Here is a 13096-nt window from a genome sequence, read left to right as displayed (position 1 = left end):
TAACAAAAGCAACATATTAGTTGTATAACAAAACATAGATAAGATAAACTAGCAGTTCTGTGCCATTTTCTAGTGGATTTAACAAATTGAGTTATACAATGAAATTTGATTAACAAGGTAAAAATCAAAACAAAGTAGGAAACCGGATTTTTGATGGAAGGTCAAGGGCCATTGTTAAAATAGTCTGTATTAGTGATATTGTTAAATACTCTTACCAGAGACAACAGATATTATTGTTGGCAAACGAGAGACAAGAAGGTACTTTCATTGTAACCCTGAATTTTCTTCTTTTTTTTTCTTTTTTTTTCTTTTTTTTTTTTTTAAATAACGTGTGTGAGAAGGTTAAAATTATGAAAAGTAATTTCCTCAAAGTCAACATGAAATTTACTGTTATATAGTCTATTAAGAAAGGTACAATGCTCTAACAGGAGAACATTGTCATAGACAGATTTAACTTTTGAAGATGGTGAGTGATGTCAGGATCATAGTTTCCTCTAACCTGCTTGGGTGCACAGCCGTGAAATTATTTTAGAGGTATTGCACTGAGAAATTTATTTCCTGCACATCTCCAATCAGCTATTGTAAATATACAAGATGTACTCAGTGACATGTTTAGTTGAGTGTACGGAGTAGCATACACCTTGATTTTTTTTATGGGAGTTTATGACTACTCTTTATAATAAAAACATTCTATTCAGTTATATGATAGCTACTATTTAATAACAAAAAATAAAAATATTAGTTAAGGAGGTTTAGATGCAAAGGAAAAGATTTCTGTATATGAATCAGAACATTATAATCAGTTATTAATCACAATTAATTGTCAAAATCTGTCAACTGTTACATACATATTAAAAAGAATGACATAATATGTATTAATGGTAAAAATAAGTACAAATGGAAATGTTAAACAATGTGCGATATCTGATGTAAACATTTCATTTCCTTTTCCCACTGCTGACCGTGAATTACATTTTTTTAAAAAGGATAATACTTAAAGTCATCTCCATTTAAACAACTAAATGTATTGTTTAGTATAAATAAAAATTACAATGTATGTTCACACTACAAAGCGCACATGTTATTTACAAATGATGTCATGACAAAGAATACACAATTTGTATTAGGTAACTGAAGAATACTTTACTATGCAGAAAGATTATTACAAAATAATACTGCACATGCCACTGCTTGAACAAATAACAGTGCTGTGAACAACACTGTGCGTGCAATATAAGCAATGTTACAATAAAAAATCACAAATAAGTATGCATGAGCATATTTTATAATGTTTACTTGCACTGGATATATGAGTTGATTACAAATTAATCAATAACACGTAAAAGTGTAGTGTGGTTATTACCGTAAATTTGGTTTTTATGTCTTAATGCAAAGATGTGGTGGAAAAATATGTACTTATTTTTATTATTTGTTTTAAAGTTATAATTATAACACATTAAATTGTATTGTAATAACAATTACATTTATAATTTGTCCTTAACATTCAGATAAAAATGTTTAAATGAAGAATCAGAAGTAAAAAAGCAAATCCTTCTGGTAAAAATGCTTCTGTAAAAGAAACTGATACACCATCTTCAAATAAAAAAGAAGGAGTAAAATTAAATGAAATTTTTCAATATAATTAAGAAACTGGAAATGTTCTATGTACGCTTTTGCGGAAGCAAAATGTCTTGGAGAATTTAGTATGGGGAAAAAAGGTGGGATTCATGATAATTAGATTATTAGAAACGGCATTTAATAAAAAAATTCGTAAGAACAGTAAGTAAATTGAAACATTTGAAAAAAGGTAGCATTTAAAAAATTCTAATGGAAACTTCTGAAGAACGTCAGTTTAAAAAAAAAAAACAAGAATGTAGAAAATCAGATTATGATTTCATGAAAATTCAAATGAAAATGTGATATTTGTGATAAAATTCAATGTGTCAATTAATCTCGTTCTTGACATATCAACACATGGAAGAATTTATTAAACTATCTCAAAGTTAGAGAAGCAAAAATTATGTGTTTGAATTTATTGAATGCATAAGTTCTAAACTTTTAAAAACATATTCAATGAAGTGAGAAAATTTAGTTTTCATATTCTTATTGTAGATGAAAGCACTGATTTCTGTACAAAAAGTGCTAATTCTGTATTTTAAATGTTGTGTTTATAATGAAATTGTGTACAAAACTGTATTTGGAGGTATAGTGAAACTGAAAAATTGCGATATTATGTCAATTGTAGGAAAAATTTAACAATGTTATATCAAAAATAATATGGATATACAAGAAATTGTAATGTTTATGAGTGATGGAGCAGTGTTATGCTTGGTAAGAAAAATGGGGGTAACAGCAATTCTCAAAAGAGAAATATCATATTTAACTGAACAACATTATAACATAGGGAAGATTTAGGATTCATAACATTGATTCATGTAATCTTGTTAGGCTTACATAATGCATGTAAAATGTATCTATTGTGCAGAATATAGAAAATTTGATTAGAACTGTGTACGCAATGTTTTACCGATTTAGCATGAAAAAGAAAAATCCTGAAGAATTAACTCAAGTGTCAGAGCATGATGTTGTATCATTTAAACTGTTAAATGAAGTTAGGTGGTTATCCAGGTATTTTGCTGTTGGTGCTTTAGTAAAAGAATTACGATACATTAATTGAATATTGTAAAAATCAAACAGCAGAATGCAATGACCCCATTTGTAAATATTGTGAAAAAATTCTAACCAATTCACAATATTGGGTAGCAATATTTGTCTGAAGTATGTATTAGATGAGGTTACATCCTTGTGCAAATATCCACAAAAAAATGATTTAACAGTTATTGATGCTCATTGATATGTAAAAATTAAAATTAACAAACTCAAAACTTAGTATTTGGGACAAAATCTTTTGGAGTGACCCTGTAAGAGAAATATTTTCAGAATGTAAATATTATATTGATACATAAGCTATAATTCGATTTATTGAACATGTGTATACTTGGAGAGCAGATTTCTAGATGAATAATTAAAAGATTGGCAAGCATTTAATAATGAAATTAGTTTAAATTCAGGAAGCAATTGTGATTTTGGAAAGCAAGATATAATACAGCTTTCCAAAAAATATTCAGAATTTATGGTAAATAAAAACGTCAATTTAGATAAAATATGGAACGAATATTAAGAATTGAAATTTATATTTCTTGAGAAAACTAAACTAAGATTGTTCAAGAATTTTAACACATATTAACCTTTGTTCAAACTAACCCAGAATTTTGTAACCTTTACTTTCTGTATAAATTTATGAGAACTTTTCAAGCAGCCAGTGCAGACTCTGAACGTGGATTTTCTATTATGAATTCCATAAAAACAAAATACCGAAACAAGACTCGAAAATGAACCACTTGGATGACCTTACGAGAATTAAACGATATTTAGCCAATGGTCAAGAAGTAAATTCAAATAAAGTTTACAAAGAATGGATTTTTATGAAAGACAGAAGACAAAAAGTTAAGAAAAGTGTTATCTAAAATAAAACAAGTTACCTAATTGTTTTCATTTAAATGTGTATACATCTATGAATGTATTGTATAATTGATATATATGTATACAATAACTGAAAAATTTTGCACAAACTGATTTTTTGATTAACATTTTTTGGTTGCAATTGATTTTGTATGTGCAGCTCTGAAAAAAATTAAAAGAAACTTTGGTCAGGGCTAGTTATGTCATGAATGGAAGGGAGGTGCATGTGTGTCGATGGCTTGGTAATGGAAACCCTAACATCTGTTATCTCAACCTCCCTTTCTAAAATAGTAGTCACCATTTAGAAATGAAAAGTTTTATGAAAAATTATTATAAATAAAGAAACAATGCAAAATTTCATAAACATAAAAAGTTCATTTGGTCGTAATGTGACAGACATACAACAAATTAAATGATATAAGGCCAAGTTAAAGTAGGATCTCGTTCCATGCAGTCAATTATTCAACCAAATTCTAAAAGGGTTTGGTGTGTGATAATGACTTCAAGATGGTTGTCTTAACAGCAGCTGTACTAGTAACTTCACTGAAGACGTCGTATTTTTAATGCTGGAAAAATCTTTTAATAGTAACAATTTTCACATAATTTGAAAGAGCTAATAAACATTTTTAAAAAGTGTTACACATTTTGTTATATTGATGAATAAATTGTATATAATACTTATCCAATTTTCTTAAAGCATTTTAAACAGATTTCTCTTATATCTTTAAAAAGCTTTTTGGCATTACTTTTTTGAATAGATAAATTTTTATGAAAAGTGCTTTATTTTTGCGTTCTTTCGCTTAGTTCTATGAACGTATTTTGTATATTTATGTGGCTGGTAAATGGTACTTTAATTGCTTAAAAAATAAAGTAATACTCTTAAAATCACAGTTTTATTTTTGATGAATATAACAAGCAATATTTTCTTTATGGTTTGATGTATATAAGTTATTAGTTAAAAAAGATTATTGTTTATATTTTATGCTAGTGGAATTGTTATATTGTATTATTAATTTGCTCTAGCTGTATCTTTCATGTATAGTGATTCTAAAAGTAATTTATCGTACAAAAATATAATATTACTTTTCTTTTTAATATTTGAATTTTATTTCAGTCAGATTGATGGTGATATGGTTTGAAAGATATCTTGGAACTTGTTTTCTTTTTTTCATCCAGGGTAATACCAGATGAAGATAATATAAAATGAATATTTTTTATTTCTTAACATTTAGAATGTCAGACTATGTTTAATCTGTCATTAATTATTAATAATTAATGTCTGATTATTGTATTTTACTGCATCAAATACTTTTTTTTACCAGGGCTGATATTTGATAATTTCAATTGTTTCTTGAGTATGGATCTCTAACAGTTGATTTATTAATCAAGAAAGAGTAATCTTTTCTTAATATTAAATTTTTTATTTTTACATATATATGTGTGTATATATATATATATATATATATATGTAAGTGCAATAAGAAAATTTGTTATTTTGATCTTACTGTGTATTAAATTTGTGAACTATTATATAATATACTAAATATTTTTGTTATCTGTATAATTTTGAAGGTTTCATTTACCTAAAAATTAGGTTTCAATTACCATAAAAACAAATACATTGTTTATTTTACTACTTTTGAGATGAATCTCATAAAAGTATAAAATTCTGTAACATGTTTTTTACAGACTGAAGTTGCTTATTTACTTGGTGTAGCAGGAACAGATGTACCAATTGAAGACGTTGAGAAAGTGATGAAACCTCAAGTGGTAAGCATTTGCTTTTTATATTATATGGTATTTTTAGAAAAAGTTAATTAATGAATGTTTTATGTTTGGGTGATTGCCACTTGTAATGGATACTGTAGCTAAGATTTTTTTACTTAAAATATATACCACTTTCATATAATAAAATGATGTAATTATTTTTGTTTATTTCTTGGGTGGTATTGATACTTTGCACAATTTGAATTATACTGACATCACTCATCCTATTAAAACGTATATAAAGAATTGCATGGTATCCTTCACTCTTGACTGACTAAATTTTTAAGTCATATTTGAAATGTTGGACTCTGTATATTTTATTAGAAAAAAAAGTAAAAAAAATTGTAAACAAGCAAGCAGTTCTTCATAATAATCTATTTGAGATAGAACTGAAATAAGAAGAAAAGTTGCTTGTATATCTTACCTTACTTTTTTAAATTCTATATTATTTACAATGACAAAGAGTTTCCTCTGATTAAGAAACTGTTTTTGTTGTTAACTGATAAATTTACGGAGATTATACTGCAGTAGTATGTGACAGTGTCAGAGGGTGTGATTGAATAGTGTGTGATAGTATGTTGGCACAACATAGTATCTGTAGTTTCTATTTGTAAAAGGAGTTGAAATAAATTACTGTTTCTTTTATTTTTTTCAGTTGGGGCTGAATGCTTATGCATTTATAGTAACAAATAATGGTTACGTTTTAACACATCCTGATCTTCGACCAGTGGTATGTTGTATTTTTTGTATTTTGTATTTTTTGTCTATCTCTTTTTCATGATTATTTAACATATACCTACAAACAGATTCTTCTATGAGAAATGTATACCTTCTCCAAACTTGAAATGGGTTTCAAGAAAGTGCGCAAAACATGAAGATGAGTCATAAAATAATTAAATATTCTTAATTTGTTAACTTTGCTTGAGCTTTTTTTTTTAGAAAATCGATGTCTTTATTAACACATTCACTGCCATGCACATTGTTGGGCATCTCATTTCCCTGTGCCAGCCATTTTTGCCAGTTTAATGTATTTTTACAACAATCTCTTAAAATCTAAATATCTCTATAAGTATTGAACAGAATTGAATGAAATTTTCTAGTTACCTTTAATAATGCTTCAGGGTGTGATATCTGGTAAAACAATCTCCTGGGTGTAGAGGGATATTGCAAGAAATGCAGAGAAACTTAGTTGAGCTGCGAATTTTCTTTGATTTGCAGACCTTAGTCTCTAGAGGGTCTTTCCTTCTTCTTTGTAGCTGGGATATGGATAAGTTTATTTCATCTGTCCATCTAGTCTGTGTATAGGATCAATCTTGGGGGCTCTTACTGGCAAGCTGGGATGATGACTAGGTCCAGGAGAACTTGGATCTGTAGCATTATCCTCTGTAGGTGTTTGGGTTTCAAGCATTTCCTTTATAATTTGTTGCATGTAATTCAGAAGTTTTGAATTGGGGTTCTGAAGCTTATACAGAGCATGTGAATTGCAAACAGCAGCCAAGAGGAAATACATGAATGCTTTCTTCGTCCATTTATCAGTTTTTCTCATGAAGGGGTAGTACGAAAGGTGCTGATCAGCAGTATCTACTCCATGCATGAACTTATTATAATCAGCCACACATTCTGGTTTGAAAATCTTTTTCCTGGGATCTCTTTTGCTTTGAACTTCTACCATCTGTGCTGAATGAATGTTGGACACCATATTTACTACACGTTTCTCTCGCCAAGACTGCAGAAGGATTTTATCTTTACACTTGAAGGTCATTTCACCTTTCTTTAGAGTGCCAGCAACAGAGAGCATTTTTTTAGGAATGCCACGATTTTTCCTCATGGTCCCCACAACACCAAACCCCTCCTTTCCAGCATTTGAGTTAGTTTGACACTGTTATAAAAATTGTCCATGTAGACAATATAACCTAAGCCTGGGAATGGTGCCAGCAGGTTCATAACAGTATCTACAAGTCGTCCACTCTGTCCACAATACACTTCTAAATTACAAATGTATCCAGTTATACTGTCACATACCATTCTCAACATGATCCCGTATTTTATTATTTTGCCTGGATTGTAAATTCTAAAACCGAGTCTACCTTTCCACGCAAGCATACCTTCATCTAAAGCAATCCTCTGACTTGGTACGTAAGCTGACTTGAAACAGGTGCAGGAAAAATCCAGTATGGGCCTTACTTTATACAGCCTATCATTGACATCCCTATTTTCATTATTATTGAGATGAAAAAAATTTTGAATTAGGCTAAATCTGTTACGGGACATTGTATTATTGAAGATAGGAGTGGCAAAAATATCTGAGGAACTCCAGTACATTTCGAGAGTAGGTTTCTTTATAATGCCTGTAAGCATCGAAAGTCCTAAAAATTTCCTCATCTCTTCATTTGTCACGGGTTTCCAGGCATCAAACCTGCAGTGTTGGGTGAAAGGTCTAGGCACAGACAAAAATTGTTCGGCATACCGATTGGTTTTAGTTACAAGAAATGACAAGAAGGCTGGCGTGTAAAACATAGTAAAATACTGAAAACAGTCTCTAGGATTTGCTGGAATGCTTGTTACACCTGACTGTCTACTATATACTGGTTCATTTCCGGATATATCAGTATCGCTCCATTCATCAGAGTCAATTTCGGGAATATTTTGATTAGTTGAAGGCCTACCTGAATTATCTTGTTGAACTGAAGGAGCAAAATTACTCACGTGATTTTCCGTTACTACATCATCATCATCATTATCTGATTCATTATCAGTTTGTTCATTCATCATTACATCTTCATCACCAGAATCTTCGTCTATAAATATCTTGTCTAAAACTTGCTCAATTTGCTGTGAATCTAAACCTTTACTACGATTATACTTCGCAGAGGACGCCATTTTCATAGGTTGTAAATAACAGTTAAAAGTTCGATTATAATATCAAGAAAAAATTAAACTATCGAACGATTATCGAAAAAAACTGCATAAATCGATAAGTTAAACCTTTATGTATCGATAGCCAAAGCTTCACGTATGTTGACTGTCAACAGTAGTAAGCAAAAACGTTTATATGAAGCAGTGTCCTAAAACGTCTAACGACGTGTTTAGCGGTGAATGTGTTAATAATATTTTATTTAAAAAAAAAAATAAATAAAGAAAAACATTTATCTGATTTGTTCTTGATCATATTCAGATTTAGTAGTATTGTTATGAGTTGCAGTTCAAAAAATAAGGGCCAATTGGTAACAAAATGAGAACAGTTGAAAAAATGAAAAATATATTTACTTTATCATTTCTATATAATCATCATTTCATTCCAAACAGTTTTGATTTCATCAAACAAGCTTCTTTAAATCCACTGCATAAAGTCTGGAATTGTAGCAACTTTTGTACTGAGATTTTCAACTCTTCACTTTCCTTGAATTGTTGAGACATAAGCTATTTTTTGAGGTGTAGGAAGAGATGGTAGTCACTGACCATGAGATCAGGGTGTAAGGGTATGATCAAGAATCTCCCCTCTGAATTTTTAATTGTGTTTCTGTTGGGCATGCAGCCATATGTGGATATGCATTATCATGAAGAAGAACAATTCCTGAGCTTAGCATTTCCCATTGACACTTTTGAATGGCGTGACCCAGCCAGTTTAGAAAGTGTTTCACAATAGATTTGTGTTGTGTTGGATGTTCCAGGTTCCATGAAATCAATCAAAAGCCCAGCCTTAAGGTCCCAGGATACAGTTGCCCATGATTTTACTTTGAGAGTGGATTTGTTTTAATTTTTTGGTTTAGGTGAACTGGAATGATGCCACTGCATGAATTGTTGTTTTGTGTCAGCATTGATACATGAAATCCACGTTTCGTCACCAGTGGTGATTTGAGAAAAAAATCTGTCCTCCTTGTGGTTAAAGCAGTCGATAAAAACATGTGCCGAACATGTCATTCCGTGATCTTTGTGAGCACTTGTCAACATTTTTGATAGCTTAGTGTCAATCACAATTCTCAATAAAGAGGTTGTCTTTGAAACCTCTGGAAATTTTAGATAAAGATTGCTAATTGTAAAGTGACAGTTTTCTTCCAGTTTTGCATTCACACGTTTAACAAGATTGTTAGTCCAGACACTAGGCCTGCCACTTCTCTGTTTGTCGTGAACATTTGAACAGCATTTCTTAAGTTCATGACACCTTTGCCTCACTTTTCCTTCACTCATTGCAGTAGGCCCATACGTTTCCCACAATTGATGGTGAATTTTGGCAGCATTATGTCATCTTGCATTTAGAATTTAATCAGTGGTTGAATTTCACAACTGGCAGGATTTTTTATTACCGCACTCATTTTAACACACTGTCTCACAAAGGCAAATAATAATGAACTGATGGCAATGTGGCAGTTACATGACCAACAGACCACTTAAAGCTACTGTGCATTTGCAAACCAATCATTGTTGTCAATTACTATTTATAACTCATTGGCCCTTACGTTTGAACTGCACCTTGTACTACATTAATGATTAGAAATCAGAACTTTTTTGTTTTAAAGTTATAAGTTACAATTAAAAACCAATTCTGAAGATGATATAACAACTAAAAGAAAGATGTTTCTCCAACTATGGTTCTAATTATTAAATGTTTAATAATTTCACCCGTAACACCAATATATTTTTAACCTCAGCCCATTGTTCCTGGCTTTTTAAGATCAGACCTTTTAACTGCAACATCTGTAACTCCAGCTGCTCTTAATTTCTCTGAAAATACCAATTTACTCATTCAGACCAAAGTTAGATCCAAAGATACAGAAAGTGTTCTTTCTCCATTATCTAAACATTTAACTATCTTTTCAATGAAAGAAATATGCTGACTTAATAGAATTTCATTTTTTTGAAACCACACCGTTTATTCATTGGAATATCATGTATTAGCATTATGTGTATTGCCATTCTAATATTTTCATTTATTTATGTAATTAATGACTAAATTAACTGACACATTAATTTTTTATTATTGTAAATGGTGTTTGTTCAGTTTCAGGGCATTTTAAAACCTAGCTATAATAGTGTTGACATGACTGATTTAGAGCTGATGGATGATAATAGCTATGCAAGGGAGTTCAGCCCTGAACTTTTAAAGGTGTGTGATTTTATTTTTAAGACAGTTTTAAAAACAATTATATAATTGCTCCAGGTTAATTCATTCTGATGTTTTTGACTATGTGTTTGAGGAGCTAAATCTAGCTAAACAACCTTTTTTTTGTGTGTTTTGGAAACTACATTTTTTTTAAAGATTCTTTGAATTTATTAAAAATCATCCAATCAAATAAGTATTAAAATAAAAAAAAACTTTTATTCACGTTAGTCTAGGAAAAGGAAGTAAAAGAATTATGGTTGTGTCAGGATGAAATGAGTAACAATTTCATATTAATTATTATTATTATTACATCAGATTGTGAAAAAAAAAACTTAATTAACTTTAAAAACGGCATGATCAGTTTTCTACCATCTGTACTCTGCCACATTATTAAGCTTTTTACCATATTTTTCCAAGTAATTTTAGTTGGCTGAAGAGTGATTTTCCATCTTTCTGCTTGACAGAGTCACTACCAAAGATGGCAACTCCTGAACGGAAAACCTCCTGCGACTTACAGTTTGCTAAATATGAATCTGTGGTTACAATTGAAAATGTGTTTTGTAGAAAGTTTGATTGTGATCCTCCAAGTAACAGTTACATTTGTCAATGGCATAATTGGTTTGAAATGTCTAGATGTGTGTGTAAAGGGAAGAATACGGGACGCCCAAGGATGTCTGAAGGAAATGTTAAACATATCAGGGAGTCTTTATTGTCTTTTCATAAAAAAAAAAAAAATATGTTAAGAAAGCAAGCTGCAAACTACCAATGCTGGTGATGATAGAATGTTTTAAGGAAATGCTTACATAACCATCTACACCATTACAGGCTTTAAAGCCTACCAATTACACTGCACATGCTGATTTTTTCAGTCGAAATGTTGGAGCATGAAGGCGATGACTCTTTTGATTGCATTGTGTTTAGTGATGAGACATTTCATCTTACTGAAAAAGTTAACATACAATGCCCATACCTAGGGGTCAGGAAATTCCCATGAACTCTTACAATGCGAAAGAGACTCCCAGAATTAAATGTTTTGGATATGTATGTGGCTCTTTCTTTAACTGCAAGATGAACAGAAGAATTCGATTTGGATGCAAGATGCTGCACCTCCTCACTGGCTAAACTATATACAGGATCGGTTAAATGGTGCTTTCCCCAGTTGCTGGATTGGTTGGCATACACCCAATGACAGAGGTTGTTTGAAGTGGTCTCCAAGGTCACCCATCTGTGACCGCATGTGATATTTTTCTTTGGGGTTTTATAAAGGATCTTATGTACATGCCTCCACTACCTACTAATCTACGTGATTTAAAATACAGGATTGAAGCTGTCGCTTTCATTATTCCAGACATACTGGTTGAAGTATGGGACAAACTCTCCTATAGGTTGAGTGTGTGCTACAAAAGGTGCTCGTATTGAATCATGTTAGGAAAAAACTGTTAAAGAGTTACTCTTTCATTTTATTTCTGTAATTTAAAGTTAAGAGATATTAAATAGTTAGCTCGATATTCTTTTTTCTGTACAGTATATATATATATTTTTTTTTTATTTAAAATTTTTTTGTATATATCAGTCCTTAATTTTTATTTTATATAGTAAATACATTTTAATTTTTTTAACATAACATGAAGGTTATGAAATTTTTTAAATGTAAATTATGTGTACTTAATAAATTAAAAACTTGGTACAAAATAATTTGCATCAAGGGGTTATATTGACATTTTTGTGTTTTAAAGAACATCAAGAACATCAGCTATTACAACAACAGCAACAATAATAAGTCTTATTTTAACAATTTTTTGTAAAACATCTTATATCACACTACATTATATATACAAGAAGAAAAATTTAAATAAATTTTGTTTAAAAACTTTAATTAAAACAATAGAACAGACTGTACTGCTAGTGGACTGACCATCAAAGGAGTTGCAAATTGTCAAAAAAAAACTAACTTTTTTGTCTTATTCATAATAATACAAAAACAAAAACTTCCTTAATAGTTTATTAGTTATAAAATGGACAATAAAAATAAAATCTATTATGATCAATTTTATAATCAAAAACCAAAATTAGTAAAAAGATTATATAGGTAAATAAAAAATTATAAATGATAGTGACCAAAAATCAAAAAACAGACAAAGTAGTTTGTTGAGCAACAGTAAAAATAAATTGCTGTGATATGTCAGAAAAACTGAACACTTGAAGAATAGTTATGAAAATAAATTGATTACATGTATAAAATAAAAATTTAAATAAGTCCCCAAGGTTAAAAAAAATAAGAAAAGAATAATAAAATAAAAAATTTCAAAAGTTTGTGACATTTATGGCTTAAAACCTTAAATGGAACATAATAAATAATTCTGGGAAAGAACCAAGTCAGTAACCTGCAGCAGGTACTGAGAAAATCTTGAAAATGCACCGCACATGTGAAACACAACCTCATTTTTTTGTTTTGCTATAGTCAAAGGCTAATAAAAAGCAACTAATAATTATTGGTATGAAAAAATATAATTAACTGAATTCTGAACTTATTGTAACATGAGCATAAATAAACAGTTTCAATTTTTATTATGAAGATTATAAAATATAAATAAAAAAGTAAAATGATCACAAAATGCTAAGTTTTAATTCTTAAAATTAACAGAAATAAACTAAATATTTTAAAATTAAAAACTAAATGAAATGTGAACTGAGGAATTGTAATCA

The 13096-nt window shown here is 29.9% G+C and overlaps 1 protein-coding gene across 4 annotated transcripts in view; it reads left to right on the top strand.

The window, feature by feature from the left end:
* Window positions 1–13096, top strand: part of stj (voltage-dependent calcium channel subunit straightjacket) — a 230930-nt gene that overhangs the window by 109552 nt on the left and 108282 nt on the right. For all 4 annotated transcript variants that reach the window (XM_075360777.1, XM_075360775.1, XM_075360776.1 and 1 more), the window contains 3 exons: window positions 5212–5292; window positions 5945–6019; window positions 10289–10393. In XM_075360777.1, the coding sequence (XP_075216892.1) occupies window positions 5212–5292; window positions 5945–6019; window positions 10289–10393 (261 nt within the window). The remainder of the gene's footprint in view (window positions 1–5211; window positions 5293–5944; window positions 6020–10288; window positions 10394–13096) is intronic.

This window comes from Lycorma delicatula, chromosome 3, assembly GCF_047948215.1.
Source record: "Lycorma delicatula isolate Av1 chromosome 3, ASM4794821v1, whole genome shotgun sequence".
NCBI lineage: Eukaryota > Metazoa > Arthropoda > Insecta > Hemiptera > Fulgoridae > Lycorma > Lycorma delicatula.
The sequence above is the reverse complement of the archived record's forward strand: the minus strand, read 5'-3'. Positions and strand labels throughout refer to the sequence as shown.